Source organism: Cenococcum geophilum, assembly GCF_001692895.1.
Source record: "Cenococcum geophilum 1.58 unplaced genomic scaffold K441scaffold_14, whole genome shotgun sequence".
Lineage (NCBI taxonomy): Eukaryota > Fungi > Ascomycota > Dothideomycetes > Gloniales > Gloniaceae > Cenococcum > Cenococcum geophilum.
In genome coordinates, this window is record NW_027137572.1 from 722,748 (window position 1) to 747,442 (window position 24,695).

Sequence of the window (24,695 nt, forward strand, 5' to 3'; positions counted from 1 at the left end):
AGCTTAGCTCTATGATTTCTCGATAAGCCCAAGTTCTGCTTGGTCCTCGATCGGATGAGAGAGCCTCGCACGTTTTTGACGCCTCCATTCCAAAAAAGCCCATAGACCAATGACCAATGTGAGGAGGACGACCGTCAAAATTCCGAAAATCCACATCTCACTCGCGAAATGCAACGCTATACGGTTACTCCCGTTGTGTATTGTAATGTAACCCATACTCAGGAATTGCTACATATAGTTAGTCACGAAACCAATAGAGGTATCGAGCAAAAATGTTGCACTTACTGATACGAACGATGCTGGCAAAAATACCATCGTCAATATGGTTATTGTTTTGAGGGTTTTCGCGTCACTCCGAGCTTTCTTCGTAAGATCTACCATCAATTGGTTGTCAGATTGGGCCAGGCTCATAATCTTTATGGTCATATTGCTACCCGTTTGTAGAGCATCGAGACCACGAAATGCTACGATATTTTGCATCTGGAGACATTAGAGAAAGATTTTCACGGGTCTGGGGGAAACCAACTAGGCCTGATGCCGCTTGAAGTCTACGCAACATCGTATCTACACGATGCTTCTGCAAAACTACCCCTGTCGTAGAAACCTCTATTTCGCTGCAGGATTTTTCTGCTCTGATTGACTCCTTGTTTTCGCCTAAGTCAGTAACGGGGACACTGCCGACAACTCCTCGAAATGCAGCTAAGTTCATCTCAAGAATGTGGCTCAATTCGTGTAGCTTGTCCTGGATGACCTGCAGATCCTGCGTATCCGAGAATTCAATTTCTAGTGAGGCATTGTCCTGCTGACGCTCTTTTTCTGATACTGCTGCTAGATGGGCCTTGGTTTTCTATGTTGCCGCTATCGTTAACGCCCGAATCTCCATACTGAACTGATCATCTTTTCAATAAAAGAAAACATAGAACGAGTTTTATAATGCAAACAAAGATTAAAAAATATGAGCATGATTGGTCTCAGCTAGCAATGAAAGTTGGATTCGTACCAAGTCATTGAATTGCCCTTCAAGATAATTGACGTACCACCTCCAACCCAGCGCAGTGCAGGACAGCAGAAGTGTTTGAATGTCCTTGGGTCCTGGTTGACGGCCTGATTTGGTTCGTGCGTCCTTCAGACGTCGCTGAAAAGATTTTGATGGATTGATGATGATGAACAAATCATCTTCATTCTCGTCCCGCCTATGATAAACGCCCATCTGGCGAATTGACCAAGGATCATCCTGTTCGTCCCGGCCATGCTCCTCAGCGTGCTTGAGGAGGTAGCAGTGTTCTGAAAGGACCAAGCTTTAGCTGACACGGAAGTTACGGTAGCTGACCGTTTTCTGACTAATATAAAGAAACTAGCTTACCCACGGACAGTGAGCATTGGCTCTGAAATCCTCCTATTGAGTCACTTGCTGGTGACGTACGTCGACCAAAGGCGTGCACGACATCAAGAAATGGAGGGAAAACCTCGAAATGTGATAAGAGCTTACGAAACCCTTCTTCGGATATCAGAAGACTGCCCCATGAGTATTCCTGAGGTACAAGTCTATCCGATAAGTCCCTACTGGTCAGTTTCCCGTTCAAGCTGCAACTTTATCAAGACTTACACTACGCGAGTACCTCTGAACTTGGAGTCTCTTAGATATTTTTCAAGTTCCGAAACACTCTTAAGGTTATAACCTGTAGAAAAGAATTGTCAAAACCTAACGGTAAAAGAGAACCTAGAATTGCTTACTTTTGTGTCCAGACTCGATTACTTTCAATCGCAAACGATCATTCGTCACAAACAGGCGACTGGCCTCACGGTGCAAAGCCTCTGATTGGAAGGTCGTGTCGTGGGCATAAGGATCGCAATTGTTTACGTGTAGGCCACCCGGATATTTCTCCCAGTCTTCGATCGCCATGGAGTTTGTATTTCAATATATGCTTCAAAGCTGTAATTCCTATGAGAATGTTTAAGAACTTATTATGCACATCCGAAAAAGCCTGAGGCATTTTCTGTCGCTCTTCGCTCTCATTCTACCCTGCGACGCCTCCTCTGCCCTGCCCGGTCACCCAAACCATCAACGCCATCCCACATTTGCATCACCGGAATAGCTTTTCAATTTATGTAATCAGCCCCTTAGGCATAATGCATGAAGCCCATCAATCGGATTCAAAAACGTCGTCTCTGTTAAACATGGCTGGGTAACTTGTTTCTTGTATTTCCTGGATCTCAGCCTGAGAATCATACTGTCAGCTGTCAGAACACCCAAGCCTCGGAATATCGCGAACCTCCGTCAACATTCGCCTTGCGCTAAAAGATATCCTATTGTCGCGTTTAATCTACAAACTCATTAGCTCATTCTTAGAATGCCCAAGTTACATATCCTGGCACTCACTTCGTATGACCATTGCGTCCCAAACTCTTCCGGACGCGCATTGACGAACTGCTCCAGTGCGATGGTCTTAATATACCTTCTCAAATCAATCAGATCCTCTATCAATCACCTAAAGGATCAGATCGTACCGCTTTGGGAGTATTTGAATGACGGAATTCTCCATGGAGTCTGCCCTGGTGAAAGCCTTCCCTCACTTCTGACGTGCTGCACGTGGGGGCCCAGTCTCAACTTTAAGCGCCGTGGATTTTATTGAGGCTCTCCGTTAGGCTGCAACGCAACAACGAGGTAAAACAAGGCAAACTGAGCCTTACATGACCGGCCCCCCGCAATGAGAATTTAGTGTAGCCGGCGGCTTCCATGACGCGGGAGGAAGCGGCTGCTGGAATACGCCCTACACACAGCCCACAGCGCTGTGCAAGGATATCTTCGTAAGGCTGAGAAACATGAGCGCAGCACTTCATCCCTCTGAGCCCATTCGTTGTTAAACTTCTTCGCACCATTTTGATTTTACGAATACAGCCGGCATCTCTCACTCACGGAGAAATATCACACATCGCGCCTCTATGTTCTGTACATGGCATCAAATTACCCATCAGACTCACTGTCACCAGAGTACCGACCCACTCGGAGAAACAGGGTAAATAGCGGTACTCGTTCATGTTCTGCACCACCTGCACCCCTGTCAGGGCTGGAAGCTCCTGATGCCAGCGTCAATCCCAGTTCCTCCAACGCTAGCAATTCTCTAAATCCAGAGATTGTTGCTGAGCATTGGGTTTCTTCAGAAAAAGACCCAACCTATTTCCAACACAATGATGAAGCCTCCAAAACGGAGGTGCAAAGGTCCACCAGCCAATTATCTACGGCAATGGAAGTCATTCCAATGAACCATTCCAACGTCCTTCGAGAAAGAACCACGCTTGAAAACATTTTTACGAAGAGAACTGATTCAGATGCATGGAGCGAGTCGGATACAATCGTGCCTAGACGGAACTTGTCTATTATGGATGTTGCGGCCCTCATCTTTAACAAAATGGTAGGTCTATGTTAGCCACACAATTCTGTACAATATGCAAACGTTCTCTAGGTCGGCACTGGAATATTCACCACTCCAGGTGCTGTTCTAGCTTTGACTAAATCAAAGCCTATCAGTTTAGTTCTCTGGGCTGTTGGTGGCATGTATACCTTAATTTGGTAGGATTCCTCCTTAGTTGAAAATGCTCCTCAGATGCTGATACCTGAAATACAGCGTGTCTATGTACCTGGAATATGGTACTTCGCTACCGTTTACGGGAGGTGAACTCATATATGTCAGTACATTGGAAATTAATACAGACGTCCGTAAACTGATAGCAAACAGCTAGATGAGGCATGGCCCGCACCTGAGATGCTTTCAACGATCATTTTTGCAGGCTTCTTTCTCATACTTACGAGCTCGGCTGGCAACGCCATTGCATTCGCAAAGCACATTCTCCTCGCCGCTGAAGACGGTACCAACTCGATGGAGCTCGATGGTCGCCTCGTTCACTTCTTCGCTATTACAATAGTGTTAGTTGTCTGTCTCTTACACTACTTCTCGAACCGATTCGGCATGTTCCTCAACCGTGCTCTGGCGCTATTCAAAGGCCTGCTCCTTTTCTCCGTCTTTGTTGCCGGAGTGATAGCCTCACGGAAGGAGGGATCTGGTCTCTCAGACTTCAGGCATATACAGGGAAAGCATGCTAGTGTGGACAGCATAGCAGCTCTTGTTCTTATCTTGTATGCGTATCGAGGCTGGGAGAATGCCAATTACGTGAGTATCCAGAGAAATGTCCTTCAACTCTTTACATTTTCGAAGCACGACGAGGTTTCCCGTGCCTTTATAGAAAAAGGTTATTAATTCGATTAGGTTGCGGGCGAGATCCGGGCGCCTAGTAGGACATTGAAATACGGCGCATTCATTGCAGTTGGAATAGTGACGCTGCTCTATCTGTTGGTAACAACTGGGTATTACCTTGCTTGCAACTACGCCACAATTACCAATACTGAGACTGATATTGGCATGGCCGTGAACTTCGGGCCGAAGGTATTTTCTCTCTAAGAATCCGAAGCAATTGAAGATGCTAATGGCATTTCAGGCATTCGGAAGCCCCTTTGGCTTGAAGATTTGCATTGCGATTTCAGCACTGGGCAACCTCATTTCAGTAGCTTTCACCAGCAGCAAAGGTGAGTCTTAAATGCAAATTTATCGAGGCTCTATTGGACTTACCCAATACAGTCAAACAAGCAATAGCCAGCCAGCGATTCATCCCCTTCTGGAAGTTCCTCCAAAAGGACATCAACTCTCCCAAAGGCGCACTGGTATTGCATTGGCTCACAACCGTCATAATAATCAGCGTAATCCCAAACAACGCCGACGGCTACAACTTTATCGTCGGGCTATTCACTTACGGCCACTTGATGGTTACTAGTACGTCCCCACCTCCACGTTCTCATCAACCTTGACGACGACTCAAACAGCGCTAATCGTGAACTACAGTCTTCATAGCCCTGGGACTCTACCGCCTGCACTCGCGCATGGGACCCGGCTGGCAGCCCGAATTCCTGACCAACAAGTACGTCTACTGCGTGCTCCCCGTCCTCTTCATCGGCGTCAACGCCATCATCCTCGGCTGGGGTGCCAAGCCGCACCAGCCCGGGACTATCCCGCGGTACTGGTGGCCCATCGTCAATTTCCTCGTCTTCGCTGGCTCAGCGCTGTACTGGGCCGTGCTGCGCATCTTGCAGGCGGAAGTCCAGTATGAAGGTCTGCCCCGCAGCATCGGGAGTATTGTGGGCTTTGAGGTCAGGATTCACAATGAGACGGACTCGGATACGCCACCGTATATGCGGGCGGCGATGGTGCAGTCGAGGCTGGATGGGTCGAGGAGGAGGGTCGAGTTTTTGGTGAGTGGTGCGTTTTACATTGATGTTGGCGCGTTCTGACCGCATATAGTTCTCTGGTCTGTTTGCTAAGATCGGTAAGAAGTATCAATGGACGAAGGATTTCTTGGGTGAGTATGTGTGGTAAGACACGCTTGGCTGCTTGGCCTTTACTGTGAAGTCTCCCGGAAGTCTGTGCGGAGTTCATCTAAACCATATTGAATTTCAAGAGGTTCAAGGGGATTTTCGTTCACGCATTCTTTAGCAATGTTCGACTTGAGGTTAGAGGTAGATATACAAGACTGGCGGAAAACAACCACCCCACATTAACATCTAGATGAATTATCTATTTGGGGTCACACAGGGTCCCAAAACAGCTCTAAGTAGCGTGAAGTTTGCTCTGCTTGTAATTCCAGCGCTTTCGCGGTCAGCGCCGTGCTACAGCCGTAATTAGATGAGAGAAGCGTTGTAAAGCTCGTTCGCTAGTGTACCTCGATAAAGACGCAACAGCGGGTTGCTGTAGAAGTTGAAAACGTAATCAGGGAAAACCTAGCCCTTTTTATCACTTCCATCCACTCACATTAGCATAGAGTTTATAGCCTAAGTTGTAGCGGGCCTTTCACTCCGCTGCCTACTTTGTGACTTCCGCATCTGGTACGCGATTCTAACAGCAGTGAGGCTCTTCGGACAGGTTACTTGAGATATGCCTTTACATTGACCGCCCATTTCCAGGTCGGCGATGAACAAGGCGGTTTTTAAGCCTTGTTCGGCAAGCTGTGAGGCCGCGGCCAAGGCACCCAAGGCTTCTACTCCCGACATAATTTTGAGAGCTCAAGTTCGATTAGGTGGATTCCAGTATAAAATCTAGCTAGAAAAGTAGGACAGTAGCCTAACTCAGCTGCCTCCAGGTGGTGAGGCTGGAAGACTCAGCGCCGACGAGGCAGAATTCAGCCCCATCAAGGCTTTCCTCCCAGCCTTGCGCAAGCCGATAATTGTCTACCTTTCATCATTCCTGAAGTGCAAAGGAAGGTCGGCTTGGTCCAGTGGTCGCCGACGAATCTGATTGATGGTCCTGCGTGTTGGATGGCAAGGGGTTGAAACCAGTACTTCAGGGTAGTGAGTCCTCTGCGCCAATTGTGAAGCTCTAGGCCGGTACAAACATTGATACAAGGCAGACAGTTCTCCTTTTCGGTGATGTGCAGTGCGAGTAAGCATGTTTTGAAGCGAAAGTTATAAATCCGCGCACATGGCTATTGCAGACTGAACTAATTATTACTCGAAATATAGAGTTCAAAATACGTCTGGTTAAATACGTGCACTCGAGACGCAATGTAAGCGTCGAATGGAGCGCAAAGAACATAAAGTTTATTCAAAACTTTTTATTTGTGCTATAAGCCTCCTCCTAAGTAACTTTATGAAAAGCAACGAGCACGTCAGGCCTCCGTGCCCTAGGCCGTGCTGTCGGCCGCTCCCTGCAAGTGATGCTGCGGCTGCAAACTCTCCAGCACGCTCCTCGCTAAACGGCGCCCCTGACGTCCTCGGTCCGTCCCCAAATTTAGCACGGAAAGAGCACAGAGCTCGTCCATGCCTTGCGTGCCGGCCCAATTGCGTGCGCCCGTCGCCCCAGCTTTCCGATAGCTGGCTGAGCTCACCCTTCCCCCGCTGCCGCGTCCTCACTTCCCAGACCCTCACCCCCTTTCCAACTACCTTACCCGCTAAATTTCTATCACACATATCGCCATGTCGACGAGAAAGAGAAAGCAGGATGCTGAGGAGGAGGAGGAGCTTCAGGCGCTTCCATCTGATGGAAGCGATGAGGAAGAAGAGTGAGTCCCTTTCAGCTCCTGACGTCATGCAATTGCGCGCATCGATGCTCTATTGAAATGTGAAGCTCTCAATTGTAGTCTTGTCGCCTCGTAGGCTTGCTGTAGGTCTTTTGGCTTGTCGTGGGTATTGTGTTGTTGTGATCGTGCAGCTGTTTAGGAGGCTGCAACGACATTAGTGCGGCTGACACTGTGTCCTGCCTTCGCTCCCGCTGAAAGGTTGGACGAACTCGCGTGCGCCGCTTTTTTTCTACTGGATTCGTTTTGAATCGCTGCGCTGCCTCAAGTGATAGATGGGTTTTGGGACTTGCGATGCTTGTCACCGTGAGGCTGACTCTTTACGCTGCTGCAGATACGATTCAGAAGGCTCAGAGGTTTCTTACGACGAGTCTGAAGAGGAAGAAGAGGCTCCAGGTACTCACCAGATGCCTCCTGCTGCACCTGAAAGTTCAACTCACATCCATATCCAGCTCCCAAGGCCAAGAAGCGAAAGGTGGCCCAGCCTGATGATGTCTCTGAAGAGGAACCAGAGGGTGCCTCCGAAGAGGATGAAGAACCAGACGTTGAAGACGAAGGGGAGGAAGAGGCAAATGGGAATGTCAAGAAGGCACCTCCCGCGACGACCAAGCCGAGAAAGGCAAAAGCAGTTGTCCCTGCCGAGCCTGAAGTTGAGGAGGTCGACGATGATGAGGAGGATTAGACATCAAAAGAGGCCTTCCCTTACACGAACACTATTGGTGGGCGGTGTTGCGGGGCTGATAGAATTGGCGAGAAGGATATGGGTGGACAAGTGAATTGTAGCTACACCATCTCCAGTCTTTTCCAGCTCAAACTGTCTTCTACTCGTTAAATTTTTTCGATGGGCTCATGCGAGTGTTGTGATACGATAATCAAGCAAATTTAGAAGAATTACCTTGATTTGATGAGAACTTGTACTCAGTAGAAATTTGCATTGGTGAAATTAGAGCCTCTACCCATGGCAAATCTGCAAATTTTAAGGTATGACTAAGCACATAACTACATTCAGGCTCTGTAGGAAATCATGAACGTAGCCCCGTTTAAGTAGACCAATAATTGTATTTCCAGAAGGTACCTAGGCCATGTTTGCACGTGGCGCCTCTTCAATGGCTGGAAGTGGCAGACGGATTTGGAACTAATATTTCTCGTTGCTTAGCGATATCACCCACAGCACTCCCTTAGGTCTGTCAATTCGTACAAATACCCAGTCGTAGTAATAATACACTTGAGAGTGCCTAATAGCTACGACTCCCAGTCTACAATAAACCAACTTTCCTACTTCTTGCTACCCATAGCAATAAGGCGATTAAATAACTCGTCCCTCAGGGCCATAGCCGTTACCTTCCAACCATTCCCTCTGCGATCGAATATCTTCAAACCATCAGCAACCTCACTGTCAAGCGCCCAACCTACTACCAATTTTGCTTTCCACCCATATCCACTCACCCACCTTCTTGAGTTCCGTGATATCCCCAATCGGAATACTCTAAATGGGATGCAAGTCTTCCCGTTCAACTGTGCTTATCTTTTCAATTGTTGAATCAGCCGAGAAGGCCACGCAGGGAGTGGTTGCTTTAGTGGTGATGTAAACATGCCCCTTTTGTCCATGATACCGTGATTTGAACTCGACAGGGCCGGATGTCAAATCTTCACCAGGCTTTGGCACAACACCAAGCCTATTCTTTGCGGGCGCTAAGCCAGCTTTTGCTTTGAGCTTATCAGTGCCGATAGCAGTTCGTATAGCAGTCCTAGTACTTCCCTTAAAGAAGCCCAGGATCTTGCTCCCTTTCTTGCCATGTTTGGAGTTCTTGAGGCGTCAATGCCCGAGCCACCAGTCTCATGTGCCACGGTCGGGTCGTGAGACATGGCTTCATCGAGTTCTTCTTGCCCTGTGGCACGCAGCCGCTCTTCGCTTATGTCAGCAGGTTCTTCTGTCAAGCGAGCCAATCGAGCTGAGGCTTATTACCTGAAAGGAAGCTGTTATTTTAGTTTTGTAAAATAAGGTCTGTTTTTGGTAGCCATAGAAGTATTTTACAAAACAGTGTACAAGGGGGTAACGGGTCAGACGCCCTCCCTGCTAGTACAGTAAACAAAATAACCTGGCCCCGCTATGTCACTTTGGACTCGCTTATTTCTTTACCCATACTAGCAGGGGGGGCGTCTGACCCGTTCATGTTACCCCCTTGTATACGTGCGGGCCCGCGAAGCCCTACTGCACGCGTCCACGTCGCCGCGGGTGGAAACATCATCAGGAATTCATTCTTTATGATGGCTAAGTGCAGAGGTGATGGTAGGGAGCCGTCGCAGCGCATGCAGCGCGCTGTCGTTGCGGCTTCGTGGTGTTGAGCCTGCGACGCGTACGAAGCATCGCACAAAGCATCGCCCTTAACAACACCAGGAGTCTTACTGCCTCCGCTTGAGGCTCCTGTCCTACCATCTAGGGAGGCCCATCAAGGGAAACTGGGATACGAAAACCACCCGACGTACGACTACCTGGCTCGTAGCCAGGCCCGAAACTGGCCTTATCCAGCCAGTCGACGTGGACGCGTCCTAGACGTACGATAGGACACCCTTGGGCTTGCACTAGCTCTGAGATCGCAAAGGGAATGCGGCGAGGGCGTAGGGATCCTCTTTTATAAGAACTTGTTAAGGTTAACGCGTCGCAGGCTCCTCGTACGAAACTTGTTAAGGCCTTAAGGCCACCGCGAAGAACTTGTTAAGGCCCTGCCTAAAGAACTCGTTAAGGCCCCTCTACAAGGGCCTATCTGGTACACCCAGGTGACTCAGAAGAGGGTCTTAATAGGCGTGGTGCGCGCGACCTGGACGATGGCAACGCGACAGCGACGCGACAGCGACGCGACGGCGATGCGACGGCGACCAGACGGCTAACGAGGTGGAAACACGGGCAAAGCTTTAGGCAGCGGAAACACAGGCCAGCTTCGACGGCCCCATGGCGTTAAAAGGTGACTTATAGGAGGGTCTTAATAGGCGTGGTGCACGCAACCTGATGTATATACATATGGGGAAGGCTGTAGGGAAACATAGGCACAGTCGGACGAGGACTTAACGGTTAGAGACACAGGCACAGCTTATAAAAAGGGGGAATATAAGCTTGGTTAGTAGGAGAGGGGGGAGCAGGTCGCCCGGTGCGGGACCTGGTGTCTCTACGGCCCCCTCCTACAAGACACGGTCGGCCTGTTATAAGGAGACTCTTATAGGCAACGCGAAACGGGACCTAGTGGTATATAGGGTGTCGCGCCCCTATATTACTACTGGCTTCCCGCGGGGCGTAGTATGTAGTAGCTACTGCTAGCTCTAAGGACCTTACCCCTTAACTGGGCTCTGACCCCTGGTGCACCTGGTAGGTAGGTAGGATTATACCCTAGCTGGAGAGACTACTACGTGGCTTGAGAGAACGGATGTGCGTGTTGGTATATTAATAGACGGAACCGTTCGCTAGGACGGTATGCCGGTAAGATGTACTTAAGGAGCAAACAGGAGTTACTTAGGCAGGTGAGGTTTTGGCTAGGCCTTATCTGTAGATGGTGTACCTAAGGCTACATATAGGATGCAGCCACGACGCCCTTGTAGGAATACGCCAGTAGGCGCGTAAGACAGGAGTTGCGACCCTTGGAAATGGCAGCTTATGCCCATGCCAGTAGAAATAATAAAAAGAGGCGTAAAACTAGAGGCTATGGAAGGCTCCTAAGCCGTGCGAAAGCGTACTAACTCTGGGAGGAAACTCTTATATAGACTGTAGGGGGGGCAGACTGGCACTTGGGCTAATAACCCGTTATAAGATATCCGAAAGAACTGGTGTGATCCCCTGTATTATTGGTGGTGGCAGCCAACTGCTTATGGCTTAGGAGAATGCACCAGAAAACTGAGGTGGAGGCCTGGATAAGCAGGCACGTCGAACTCTACTGTATTACTAGTACTACTAGAATATATAACTACCTGTACCTGGCTCGCAGCCAGGCCCGAAACTGGCCTTATTTAGCCAGTCGACGTGGACGCGCCCTAGGCGTACGACAGGACACCCTTGGGCTTGCACTAGCTCTGAGACCGAGAGGATACGGCGAGGGCGTAGGGAACCTCTTTTTATAAGAACTTGTTAAGGTTAACGCGTCGCAGATACTTTATACGAAACTTGTTAAGGCCCCAAGGCCACCACGAAGTCAGGCTTGTTACTCAATCAATTCAATTCAATTGAGGCCTTGAATTGATTGAATTGAAAGCTTTGTAAGCAGAAGGTTCGGTTAATTGAATTGATTGATTCAATATTGAAACGATTGCAATTAATTGCAACTATGTAGTAGTTAGTAATTATCACGAGTCTCGGCATAGTGTTGATGCAGGGGGGCCTACCTGGCGGCGCCCGAATCGCTTTCTACCGTTGTTTCCGTCGCTCCTGCCGTTAATATAGGTCTATCGCGAGTCTTGGCATAGTGTTGAGTTACTATCCTGTTGTGTACCCCCTGTTCATAGTGGTAATAGAATTGATATTGTTGGTGGGCAAATCTAGTTATAAAACTTTTCTTACCTGTTAAGATCCTGGCGATAATGTAATAGTGTAAATAATGAGTAATGCTCGGGTAACCCTTTTTTGGTAAGGGGGTCTAAGAATAATAAGGTTTAAAGTATTATTATATGTTATTGTCGGAACGTTAATTATATAACGTGGTCACGGGACTACGTAGCGAGGTTAGCTAACCTGACCTTGGAGCAACCCCTTACTTCTAGAAAAATGAATTAACTACCAACTTTAACACCGCATACGTACCACTATAAGTAATATTCGTGCACGTTGATAAAGCGAGTATACCGATAGTTATGTTTAGTATATTTCTATATAATATTAAAAGATTCAATATTTATCAATTAATTCAATTCAACTAGAACCTCTATATTAATTGAGTTGCTAAGCTAGCGAGCTCTCAGTTGATTGAATTGATTAAGACTTGGCATTCAATTCAATTTAATATTAAAACCTGGGTGATTGAATAACAAGCCTGCCGCGAAGAACTTGTTAAGGCCCTGCCTAGAGAACTTATTAAGGCCCCTCTATAAGGGCCTATCTGGTATCCAGTACACCCAGGTAACTTAGAAGAGGGTCTTAATAGGCGTGGTGCGCGCGACCTGGACGACGGCGACGTGCCGGCGACGCGACGGCAACGTGATGGCGACCGGACGGCGACCAGACGGCTTAACGAGGTGGAAATACGGGTAAAGCTCTAGGCAGCGGAAACACAGGCCAGCTTCGACGGCCCCATAGCGTTCGACTTACAGTCGACTTACGGTTGACTTACGGTCGACTTACAGGTGACTCATAGGAGGGTCTTAATAGGCGTGGTGTACGTAATTTGATGCGTATATATATAAGGCGACTTATAGGAGGGTCTTAATAGGCGTGGTGCACGCAACCTAATGTATATATATGGGGGAGGCTGTAGGGGAAACACAGGCTAGTTAAATAAGGACTTAACAGTTAGAGATATAGGCCAGCTTATAAAAAGGGGGGATATAAGCTTAGTTAGTAGGAGGGGGGAGAGTAGGTCGCCTGGTACGGGACCTGGTCTCTATAGCCCCCCTCCTATAAGACACGGTCGGCCTATTATAAGGAGACTCTTATAGGTAACGTGAAATGGGAACTAGTAGTATATAGGGTATTGCGCCCCTATATTACTACTGGCTTTCTATAGGGCGTAGTATATAGTAGCCACTGCTGGCTCTAAGGACCTTATCCCTTAACTAGGCTCTGACCTTTAGTGCACCTAGTAGGCAGGTAGGATTACACCCTAGCTGGAGAGATTACTACGTGGCTTAAAAGAACGGATACGCGTATTAGTATATTAACAGACGGAACCGTTCGCCTCTAGGGCGGCTCGCTAGTGAGATATACTTAAGGAGTAAATAGGAGTTACTTAGGCGGAAGAGGTAGTAGCTCGGCCTTATCCGTAGAAGGTGTACCTAACTATATTACAGGATGCAGCTACGACGCCTCCGTAGGATTACGTTAGTAGGCGCGAAGATGGGAGTTGCAACCCCTGGAAATGGCAGCTTATACCCGCGCCGGCGGAAATAATAAAGAAGGCGTAAAACTAGAGGCTATGGAAGGCTCCTAAGCCGTACGAAAGCGTACTAACTCTAGGAGGAAACTCTTATACAGACTACTGGGGGGTAGACTGGTACTCGGGTAATACCGTTATAAGATATCCAAAAGAACTGGTGAAATTCCCCGTAATTAGTAGTGGCAGCTAACTGCTTATAGTTTGGGACTAAAGCACTAGAAAACTGGGGTAGAGGCCTAAATAAGTAGGTATATTAAACTCTACTGTATTACTAGCTAATATATAACTACCTATCAATTCAGGTTGGATTTAGCCTATACCCCCTATTTTAGTTATATACCCCCCCCTGTACCTATATCTACTTTATATATATATAGCCTCTTTTTCTATATAGATTAATCTTTACACGAGTTCTTCCTTTCTTATAATCGGTGTATAGACTACTGATCGATAGTTATAAGCCCGGGTTATTTCCTACGCGCCGATTTCTTTTAATTAGCTGTTCCTACAGGCTCGTGTCTGGGTACTTTAGTTATTAACGTACTTGTGATTACTTTTATATCCTTCTACTAATATTATAATTAATAATGCCCGCTGTACGCTAGAGACGAGGTAGGAGCTAGAGACGAGGTAGGTACTAAGGTGCCGGATTAAGGCAGGCCGGGTTAAGGTAGGTACTTAGTGCTAGATATAAGGCAGGAGCCAGAGATAAGGCGGCCTAAGAGTTTGGGTTTATTAGGGCAACGAGCTAGTGGAAGGATAGGAGCTAGCACCTTACTGCTAAGGACCGATAAGACTCCGCGCTGATTTGCCTATGGATACTAACTAGTCGCTAGCATTATACTGCTATTATATCTTGGAGCTAGTACCTTACTGCTACGTTATCGTAAAGCTGGCGTATTGCTACTTTACCCTAGAGCTGGCACGTTACCGCTTTTACCCAGAGCTTATACCTTACTGCTACGTTACCCTGGAGCTGGTACCTTACTGCTATGTTATATCGACGCTGGTACCGTACTACTAAAGATAAGACAACAACCGTGCCATTACGGCGTAGCTGGATATTAGATGGACGATTATTGGACAGTATGGGAGGATCTAGGTATAGATAGACGATTGTTGGAGTGTATGGGAGGATTTAGGCATAGATGGACGACTGCTAGACAGTATGGGAGGATCTAAACACTAGTACGGCTAGCATTGACCGGACAAAGACTAATAACGTGGCTGCTAACCTGCGGCCTTATTAACAAAGTTGGCCTATATGTGGCCTCACCGACGATATCCTATCTGAGTTCTAGATTTGGATTGATTTTGAGTGTCAGCTTAAGCAGCACTGCTGTTAAGCTGGGAGGGTGTGTCAATTCAGGTTGGATTTAGCCTATACCCCCTGTTTCAGTTACATACCCCCCCCTATACCTGTATCTACTTTATGTATATATAGCCTCTTTTTCCATATAGATCAATCTTTACACGAGTTCTTCCTTTCTTACAATCGGTGCACGGACTACCGATCGACACTACCTGCCCAATTGAGCGCTGGAAGCCAGACATCAGCGTAGTTAAAGCTACGATCGAATTTGCAAAGGAGACCGGACGTTTACACCTAAGCGTACAAGATGCAGAAAGCACAGAAGCCGACGTTAATGAGCGAAGACTCTTAAGAATCCCTCATCCTATCATCTAACCGAATACACCGCGAGCCTCCTCCACACGTGCCTCCACTGGTGCGTCGCCGATCAAGAAGCGCACAACGCCGGAACAGCCCTGCGGACACGAGGCGTCGAAAACTACTTACTTGGGCTCGCCTCTAAACTCCGACCTTTTTTTTTTTTCTAATAGTAACGCATTTCTTTCCTTTATTTCCTTGGTTGAGCATAGTGTTAGGTAATGGATATATAGTTCTCATAGTTGGCTTCTGAACTGGAGCATGCATGTTGATGGCAGGAAGTATTTAGTTAGCGCTCTGTAACGGCCCATACCCTAGATGGTGCATGGCCATAATAGAATATACATACATACATACATACGTATACGTGCGGGTGGCTCGCTTATTTTTTCGCAAAAGGTAGTATCGATTCTGCAGGTCCGTTCGCAAGGTCTAGCCTAAGATAGCTTACACTAGCCTCCCGACACGTCCGCTGGAAGTTTTGAGGATGGAGCAGCGCTACGTACATCTTCCTCTCCAGGGCTCTCGTTCCATTCGCGTAATCCATTTAGAGCCCGCGCCACTCTCGACATCACCGCTTAGCTGCACCCTTAAAGAAGCATCATTTGACATATTACCGGAGTATATTGCGCTTTCATATTCCTGGGACGCTCAAACTCCCTCATGTCCTATTACATGCCATGGACGTACACTCTACATTACTCCAAATTGCGTTTCTGCTCTTCAACACCTACGGGATGAGCATGATGTCCGAACTTTGTGGATTGATAGTATCTGCATCGACCAGACTTCACTGGAGGAACGCAGCCACCAAGTCGCACTCATGGGTGAGATTTACAAGAAAGCAAAGCAGGTGATTGTCTGGCTGGGTAATAGTGACAGCAGCACCGAACAAGCCATCCAGCGTCTCTCAGACATTAGTCAAATCGGCGGAGAAATGGATGCAGAGCGCAAGGAGAAAGCCATGCGACTTCTATTTGGTTTGGAGGTTAGAAACGAGTCGGATGATCCCATAGGTCCGCTGTTCAGACGCTCTTGGTTCCATCGCATGTGGACCATCCAGGAGGTTACTTTGGCGTCGGTTGAAAATGTTATCCTGTGTTGCGGTAACGATACTCTTGAATGGGTTTTCCTCGTTATAGCTCTCGGTTATCTCCAAGCATCGAAGTACGAATGGGGTCGATGGGACAAAGCTATGGAGCTTCAGAAATACCTCAGTGACCTACTCATAGCCAGAAAATACCCTGATGTCGGCAAAGTCCAAAACAACAAGTCAGGCAGTGTCGATTCTCAGCCGGTGGTTCTGCGGATCTTGTCATATGCTCGGGAGAAAGCCTCAACCGACCCTAAAGATAAGATATTCGCTCTTTTTGGTATTCTTGGCGATCTGGGAGTAGAATTCCCTTTGCCAGATTACAAAAAGTCCGTAGCACAAATTTATAGTGAGGCAGTTGTTGAGTGCGTAAACCACGACAAGAGCTTAGATGTTCTTTTCCAAGTGCCATCGGATCATCGCCGCCCAGACCTGCCATCATGGGTGCCGGATTGGAGTGATGTCTCATGGACGTCTTCAGATCCTAGAAAATCAGCGGTTCATGATCGATTTAGAGCTGCTGCCTCAGCAGTCCCTGCGTGGAAATTCTCACTGGATCAGCAGAGCTTAGTGCTATCAGGAAAAGTAGTCGATGTCATCAAACACCTTGCTGCGCCGCTCAATGTAGATGCCGATGCTACTTATGGCTTCAAAACGAACCTCGCCATCGATGGGCGACTCATAACCAATGGCCAGTGGAATATGAATGGTTTTCTGCGCACCCTGGGATCCGCATTTAAAATTCTAAAAGGCTGGGTGGCTGTCAGCTCTTCTTACGAAAAGTACCCAACCGGCGAAGCCGTACAAATGGCGCTTCAACGCACTCTAATAGGGGATCAAGCCCCAAAGGATGCTAAAGCTGATGAATCCTTCGATGCATGGTACCGCTTACTGATCGATAATAATGCGAACTCAGTGCATATAGGCGCTGCTTCCTCGTCAGGGATCAGCGAAGAGTTGAAGTCTTTCTTTGCGCTCACGGCCGGGTCAGCTTCTGCATACCACTTTGAAGTACTCAAGAATTCTCGTAGAAAGTGCTTCTTCACCACAGAAAATGGTTACTTTGGAACGGCTCCAGATCTGATACTGCCAGAAGATAAAGTAGCAGTGATCGCTGGCCTTGGAATGCCCATGATTTTAAGAGCCACTAACCAAGGTTACCATCTTGTAACTCACGCCTATGTGCATGGCATGATGTACGGTGAAATCTGGCCAGAAGATACCGGAGAACTCGAAGGAGTAATTCTCATGTGATTCTGCATTTTGCAAAATACAACTGCGACACTAGTTTGCCATCCCATATCTGCCCCATAGCAAGTATCAAGTTATGGGTAAAGCTACTCTCGCATGGCATAGCCTATGTGGCAATTTCGGAGAGTTTGTTGATAGGGATGAGAAGCGACTGACGAGGAGGACTGGCTTTGGCTACCCCCCTAGTAGGAAGTCAAAGTAGAAGTAGAAATGTTACACGGCTGCTATTAGCCTAGTAGGGTTCTACCCTTGTGCGCGCAACTTTGTGTTCTTATTTGTTATAAAACGTACGTGCATTGTACACGCGTATATCTGTGGAGCACCAAAAATTAATCGGAGTAGCCAACCAGAACGTGGCTTGGCTCAGTCGAAGAGGTCGTGTCAAGTGAATACACAGATTTGAACTTGAGGACCCTTTTCTTCCAATGCCTACAGCAATTGCACACCAGAAATCCTCGTATACATCAGATCAGCCACCCAACACATAGAAATAAGCTAAAATACTATAGAGATCAAGAAGCTGTTATTACGAGACTAGGGTAATATTCAGCGAAAGATGGAGCAAGAGACTTGTTACCTCAGAAGCTCAGACCAAGAAATCGATTGTGCGGATATAGGAATATCCGCACCGTCCACTAAGCTGATTTAGGACGGCAATCGTTTTCTTGGTCTGAGGGACTTTGGCGAGATTTGTAGAAAACCTAAACACTATTTATATAAGAAGACCTCATCAACTTTGACGAAATTGATCTACCCTCCCACAATACCTATCGACATAAAAATTATACTAAATTATAGAGAAAAGCCCACTCTATAAGTTATGAGATCCTCAACTCCTTATACACGTGCGACGTTAAGAGGAATTCGTCGCCGCAAAGGCTCCAATTCCACTGCACTACCGACCCACGTAGTAAACACGCTTACGCCTACGTCACCAGCCCTCTTCGCAACTAGTGGGTATTCCATCTGCTATATACGTATTTAAATTATTTACTTTACAGCCCTTTACAGGTTATAGTGTAGGACCTAATAGAGTTGTATGCTCTGCGTCTGTGTAGAGCTGTAGAGCTTTGCGAGAGCTCTGCAGAACGAAGCTTAGGGGGAGACCTGCACGGAGACCTGCACGGAGCTTTGCACGGGGCTCTACTAAAGCTCTGCAAAAGCTCTGCACGAAGCTCCCTACGAAGCTCTGCTCAAGCTCTACTCGAAGCTCTGCTCGAAGCTCTGCTCGAAGCGCTGCTCGAGGCTCTGCTCGAGGCTCTGCTCGAGGCTCTGCTCGAGGCTCTGCTCGAGGCCTGCTCGAAGCTCTACTCGAGGCTCTGCTCGAAGCCCTATATAGAGCTCCAAAGCTCTACTAACACGCAGCACTAATATACTAGGAAGGTTCTACAATCGCTCGTATGAACGCCCGTATGAACGCCCATACAATCGTCTCTACAAACGTCTCTGCAATTGATCGCCCGTGCGAACGTCTGCACGTCTGCACGTCTGCACGTCTGCACGTCTGCACATCTACACGTCTGCACGCCTGCACGTCTACACGTCTACACGTCTGCACGCCTGCACGTGGCTCTGCACGAAGCTCTGCTAAGGCTCTGCACGAGGCTCTGCCCAAAGCTTACCCCCTAGTAGCAGCAGAGGCACTCCGGGCCAAGGGAGGATGTTTTCAAGGAAGGACCCAACTACAGCACCTACTAGGTGTTGCAATAGCTTTAAGTAGTAGATATCTACATATCTGTATAATTTTATTTATATTAGCAGACTATTCAATAAAAACAATACATTCTTAGGTTTTTAATAACGCATTTTTTAACTTTAACGAAATTGATGTCAGGACCGAGCAATAGTCATATTATAAAATTTATACCATTTAGAAGCCCCAAGTCTTAAAAATAATGTATAAACTTTTGGTAATAATAACGCGTTATGTGAATAAATAAATTAGATATCCGCAATCTCCATTTTGCGAATTTTGTTTAGGATTTTAACAAAACTCGCCAAACGCCCTCAGACGTGATTTTGCAATTCGGAAGACGGCGTAGATTATTCCGACGCTAGCTAAAAAATCACGTCTGAGCTCGCTGAGGTAAAGAGACTTGCGCCAAGTGCAATCACGGAACAACATTTCTCCCACCAGATTTCCTCCACCCTCACAACACGCCGTTCGACTTTTCCTGTCTTCGTCAGATATTGTTCTTTTGCCTCACAATGCGTCGAATNCCTCGCTCGCAGCAGCCAATTGACTCGCTTCTTATATCCTCCCGCCATGCTAACTCTCGGTTGTCACCCTCCCTCTGCCGCGCCTGTCAATTCCGCTCCACCTCCCTCCCTCTACCTCGTCAACCTTCGACTTTCCTAGTAGCAGCGCTCTCGACCTCATCCTCAGCACAATACGCAATTATGGAGCGCAATCCCGAAAAGTCGAAACAGTTCACCGATAAGCTGCGCAAGAAGATCTGGGGCACAGAGGATGTCCCAGGACGCGAGGATCCCTACTCACCAGACTCGCCGATGCGGATACCGGGACAGGTTGCGGGGAAAGACGAGGGCAAATCAAAAGAGCCAGAAGCTGAAGAGGCTAGTGAGGAGGAGCAGGTGGAATGGGAAAGGGAAATGGAAGAGGAGCGGACATTTAAGCCGGCACAGACGTGGGATGGTTTAGAGAGAGTTGGGAGTAAGCAGTGGGCTGAGAAGTTTCAGGAGTGGAGGAGAGGGCGACCTCACTTTGGGAAGACGTGAGTGCTATCTGATATTTTCTGGATGCTTGTACCATTGGTATTCGTGTGGTAGAAAGGTTGCTGATTTAGAGTTGCGGCATAGGTTCATGCCGGCAACAAAATTTACGCATCGGAAGGAAATTGAGCTAGCGCTACACAGAGCTCTTGTGGAAGTGTTTACGCTACGGGGGGCTGGATTAGATTTAGCCATGGCTTCTGCGGGTGCGCAAACTCCACTTCAATCAGACTGGACAGATAAGCATGGCTTCTGCGGGTGCGCAAACTCCACTTCAATCAGACTGGACAGATAAGGTTAGAATTGGCCCATCGATTGATAAAACAAGTGCTGTTCTGGCATTCCCAGACGCAGTTGCCAAGGCACAACACCTTGAATCAATAACGAAACAGATGAATCAGACACAAGAGAGGTCTACTGCTGGAGACGCACCCACAAGAGGCCAAAACCTCACGGGGGCTCTCGAAGAGCTGGTAAATGAATCTGGAGAGACCGTCGCGGAGATGAAGGGAACAGTTTCAGCATTGCAAGGAATGGCTACGACGGCGGATGCCTCCAGTGCTGCAAAGAAATCAAGTGTGAAAGCAACGAAGTTAAAAAGTCTTTCAAAGCAGGGTACGGTCGAATCAAACCGGTGGGGATCGGGATGGCGATCAATTTCCCTGGCGGATTTGGAAGTAAAATTTGCCGTAAGTTACTCTTTTCAAGCCCGTTGCTGCACCTCTTCAAGCCAAAGTATATGCGTATCTAACCTCATTTAGGTTGTCAAACGTTTAATGCAGCTGACCGGCAATCGCATACCTGACCCTGTTATTCAAGACTCGAAAACTGTTGGCGAACTCCTAGAGCGACTTAGCGCGCCACTGAAACCGAAGAAGCTAGTTGAGGCTATTGAGCGCGATAGGAAATTTGAGAAAATCCCCAACGTGAAGGTGTACAATCGTAGAGTAACCCCGGTTGATAAGGAGAAGGAGGTGGGTAGGTGGAAGGTCATTGAGTACGCACTCCATGAAAGAGGACTACCCATTGTGGGTCATGAATGAGACAACAGCATAGGGAAAATCCAGAGGAATTTGTAGGAATAGTGTACATGTAAGGCGTGTCAGGCAACTCCTCTTGTATTACAAGAGTATTTTGGTGGGCTGTATAGATGCATGGGACGATAAAGATCATCGAAATGCGAAATGCTAAAAGTAAGGCTCTGCTGGATTGCTGTTCGAGTTTGTCCTGGCGTACCTATATTAGCACATTCTAGCACTGCAACATGTCCTAAAATTGCTCGATTATCAGCGAACACAAATACTTCAAGAGTACTATGGTATGGTCCCAAGGATGCCTAGATTTCATTGATACTTAGGTAGTATTAAGGATCTCGGAATTGCTTTTTCCCCGATCGTACTTTAGAGTGCGCTAATCTTGGGTAGCTCGAGACATCCCTTGGCTTGGCTATAAATTCACCTCCTCGTCCTCGTCAAATGCCATATAGAGTTTCATCGTTGCTGGCCAAGAACATCAAGCAAACCATGACAAATAGCTCAGCTTAGTATGCAAGGGGTTTAGCAAGGTCAGTATGCCATTGAGAGATTATGATGTAACGAGAGGGCGGTCATTACCATACCTATCACGATTTTCACTGACTCCAAGTGCTCTGGTCTAGGTCTTAACCTCACTTGAGCGGACGCACTCTAAATTACTGATAGAAAATTCACACACCAGCTTCACCCTCCCTCTTTAGCGAGCGAGGCGATATTTAAATTCGGTACACATTCAATTTCGCTCAACTGTACATAGTAATTGAAGCCAACGCCTCTTGAAGCGAACGCCTCTGTTTTGCGACCAGTCGTTCTCCTGGGCAACCAGAACAATTCTCCTGGGTAACCAGGACGATTCTTACATGCAGCCACAGCCGTTCGCTACGATTGCTGTACAGTTGGTAGCGGTCGAGCGAAATTGGATGCGCGTAGCGAGTTTGAATCTCGCCACAGAGGGGGGGTGAGGCTGGTCATGCACAAAGCTGTAAGGCTTTCTTGGAAATAGGGACACTTCGCTTACATCATTTTACTAGCTTGGGATGTTCTTGAACCCGCCCTGCCCTGGGATTCACGTGGTGCTGTTTCAGCTATGTCCAAATCAATACGAGGCTCCTGTTTCGGGGGAGATGGCCTGGGCGTCATGCGGAGTCATCAAATTAACCAGCCAAGATATCAGCCCCTCGTATACTTCCATTGACTCGCTGCTGCTGCCGCCGCCACCGTCCCTCATTTTCGCCCCTCCCCAGCTGATCTTTACACTGGAGCCGTGCCATCTGCGACTCACAGTTTTAAAGCGGTTCCCGCGGCTCATAAATGTTTGCATCTAGTATGAGCTTTTAAGCAACGAGTATATAGTATTGCGTAAGTTTACCAGGCTACCCCAAATTTAAACGCTAATCCGACGAAAGCATCTTACCGACTCATTGTAGGATTTGCCTACATTTTTTAGTATTATTAGCTATAGGTGAAATCCTGTTTGAGGATGTGTTGGGGGGCTAGCCTATCTAAATTGGTGGCTATCTCACGGAAGAGACCTGAAAAGATTATTGAGGGAGTACTTGAAAACATCCCTCAGCATCCGAAGTCTTCTTTCCATACAGGATATTCTTAGCAAAATTTTGTGAGTTTATAACCAAATGTTGACATCTCATTAATGAAATTCTGCAGTACACCACCTTGGCGCATCCGGTGTTGATCTTGGCGACCAAACGGTACTAATCTATACCTTTAAAGTAGTTTGATCTGCGCGATCAACACGCGCTTTCAACCAGATGCGCCAAGGTGGTGTATTATTCTAGTGTGATTTTACACGTGGGTAAGGAGGCACTACGATCCGCGCCGTGTCGTTCCATCAATATCCCAGCCTCCTGGCGCTCCGCCCTTGCAAAATTACTCACGCCTCTGCGAAGCGAATACTCTCAGGAGCGAGGAGCAGGGGAGTAACGCCGCATGCCACACTTGCTGCACCTCAAAAGAATTTGATCTGCGAGGGGTAAAATCTAGAAAGCTCTCAAGGTAGTCACGGACCAGCCTCATTACTCCATGGCCGGGGTGTCGGATCTCATGAATGCTCGTGCACATACAGGATTTATTGCTGGTAGACCGTCTTGAACAAAGGAAGGCAGATACGCTGAGAGCCAATCTTACTTTCGGCGTTGAAGTTTGGCGAAACTACTGCCATGCTTTTTCGCATGCCACATCAGGATTCATTGGTCTAGTTCTGGTCAATCATCGGCCGGAACATGATTTGAATCCGTTCCAAATACTTCGATAACAAAGCCTTGCAATTTCCCGCCGCATAATGACGGAGAGTTGTGGTTACACTGGAGGCCTCACTTGGAGTTATCATATCTGATCCAGTTGCAAGATATAATCCAGCCGGTGTTGCCTACGAGGCTCCTGAACAACATCGGCAACTCAATATTCATTTCTTCTACAACCTACAACACATCTAAGGCGTCTAAACATATATTCGTCGCATAATTGCAATTGTCAAGTGGAGAAGGTACGTATCCCATGTCGCGAGTCAGATATGGAAAGCCCAAATCGGTAGCTTCTCAAATCAAACAAACTATTCGCACACTTACTAATAGGTACACGCAGTTCCGGTTTTGCTCTCCTATTGGTGCCCATCAACATCATCTCGCTCTTGGCCGGTCGCGTCCTTAGACAGCAACCTAGTATTCAATCAGGCCGGCCGACAAATGATACCATTATATCTTTAAACCTCGATACACTCGATCACATCATGTCAGCACTATCGCCACAGCGGTTCTCCATCCAAGATCTCAATAAAGTTCCGGTTGGGCAGGGTGCTACAGGGGCAGTTTACGCAATTCGAATGAATCAGCGAATGGTAGCATGCAAATGCTTTCGTGAGCAGTCATCTTTCCAGAAAGAGAGTGATAATCTTGAGAGACTCAAGAAGAAACCTCATCGTCATGTGGTCCTGATGCTATCGACCTTCGAGTTTCCATTGATGCCCAGTATAGTCATCTCGCCTGTTGCAGAGTGCAACCTCAAACAGTTCCTGGAATGGATCAACTACGATGGCGCAGACACTGCTGACGATTAGAAAAAAAAGGCCCTTGCTTCCTGGTGTGGATGCCTAGCTTCGGCTCTCAAGCATCTTCACAAGGAATCCAGACTAAAACACAAAGATATAAAACCCGACAATATCCTGGTTGTGGAAAACAATATCAAGATCACGGACTTTGGTATCAGCAATTCTTTCGAAGAAGACAGTGAGACTAGCGGACCAACGTCCGGAACTACATTCTATATGCCTCCCGAAGCCATATCGGCGCAACACCGGGACGTATCGCAAGACGTTTGGGCCTTGGGGCTTGTCTTTGTAGATATGATGAATGGCAAACTTGGGAAACGACGAAAATGTTATGAACAGCATCTAAACAGCGAAAGGTCCTCGGAGTTACCTTACAAGTTCACAAGTTGAATAAACATCCTTGGACAGGACCCTGACGCAACAAATGAAGATCGGCGTTTTCTTACGGTAATTGAGTCGTGCTTGCAAGTGGACCGACGCCGGCGTCCATCTATCACTACTCTTCAGAACAGAATTGAACAAGCCGGAGAGCAATTCATCGGCAAATGCTGTTCCCACCATGAGAAAAGTATTCGTGAGGAGGCCTTCGCTCGGCAGAGCCATGTAAGTTCACAGAAGTTTGAAGCGGCACCCGAAACCCCACTTGCCTTCCTTCGTTCAA

General features: G+C 47.5%; 7 protein-coding genes across 7 annotated transcripts; 6 read left to right on the forward strand and 1 right to left on the reverse strand.

Moving 5' to 3' along the window:
• Positions 1-9: 9 nt before the first annotated feature.
• K441DRAFT_676051 (uncharacterized protein) lies at positions 10-1,903 on the reverse strand (the record flags this gene model as incomplete). Its single annotated transcript, XM_067650912.1, has 7 exons — positions 10-228; positions 286-480; positions 527-847; positions 1,001-1,284; positions 1,424-1,532; positions 1,607-1,626; positions 1,735-1,903. 7 exons carry the CDS (start codon positions 1,901-1,903, stop codon positions 10-12), a joined length of 1,317 nt encoding a protein of 438 aa, XP_067505628.1.
• An 891-nt stretch (positions 1,904-2,794) lies between these two features.
• Positions 2,795-5,894, forward strand: K441DRAFT_53876 (uncharacterized protein). The gene is made up of 9 exons (XM_067642535.1): positions 2,795-3,413; positions 3,465-3,571; positions 3,627-3,687; positions 3,738-4,169; positions 4,266-4,442; positions 4,495-4,582; positions 4,635-4,826; positions 4,896-5,302; positions 5,352-5,894. Exons 1-9 carry the CDS (start codon positions 2,955-2,957, stop codon positions 5,424-5,426), a joined length of 1,998 nt encoding a protein of 665 aa, XP_067505629.1. The 5' UTR covers positions 2,795-2,954; the 3' UTR covers positions 5,427-5,894.
• A 1,073-nt stretch (positions 5,895-6,967) lies between these two features.
• K441DRAFT_657450 (uncharacterized protein) lies at positions 6,968-8,014 on the forward strand. The gene is made up of 3 exons (XM_067648181.1): positions 6,968-7,104; positions 7,454-7,515; positions 7,572-8,014. The coding sequence occupies exons 1-3, from the start codon at positions 7,019-7,021 to the stop codon at positions 7,799-7,801; spliced, it is 378 nt and encodes a 125-aa protein (XP_067505630.1). The 5' UTR covers positions 6,968-7,018; the 3' UTR covers positions 7,802-8,014.
• Positions 8,015-15,323: 7,309 nt separating this feature from the next.
• On the forward strand, positions 15,324-17,372 carry K441DRAFT_657458 (HET-domain-containing protein). Its single transcript, XM_067648182.1, has one exon. It carries the CDS (start codon positions 15,347-15,349, stop codon positions 17,204-17,206), a length of 1,860 nt encoding a protein of 619 aa, XP_067505631.1. The 5' UTR covers positions 15,324-15,346; the 3' UTR covers positions 17,207-17,372.
• A 2,231-nt stretch (positions 17,373-19,603) lies between these two features.
• On the forward strand, positions 19,604-20,979 carry K441DRAFT_676055 (uncharacterized protein; the record flags this gene model as incomplete). The annotated part of the gene is made up of 3 exons (XM_067650913.1): positions 19,604-19,938; positions 20,238-20,625; positions 20,698-20,979. 3 exons carry the CDS (start codon positions 19,604-19,606, stop codon positions 20,977-20,979), a joined length of 1,005 nt encoding a protein of 334 aa, XP_067505632.1.
• Positions 20,980-23,430: 2,451 nt separating this feature from the next.
• Positions 23,431-24,079, forward strand: K441DRAFT_54267 (uncharacterized protein). The gene is made up of 2 exons (XM_067642704.1): positions 23,431-23,473; positions 23,572-24,079. Exon 2 carries the CDS (start codon positions 23,717-23,719, stop codon positions 24,041-24,043), a length of 327 nt encoding a protein of 108 aa, XP_067505633.1. The 5' UTR covers positions 23,431-23,473; positions 23,572-23,716; the 3' UTR covers positions 24,044-24,079.
• On the forward strand, positions 24,077-24,322 carry K441DRAFT_504452 (kinase-like protein; the record flags this gene model as incomplete). Its single annotated transcript, XM_067642042.1, has 1 exon — positions 24,077-24,322. A coding segment is annotated over one exon (246 nt), but the record flags the coding sequence as incomplete, so codon positions are not given.
• Between the last annotated feature and the right edge of the window lie 373 nt (positions 24,323-24,695).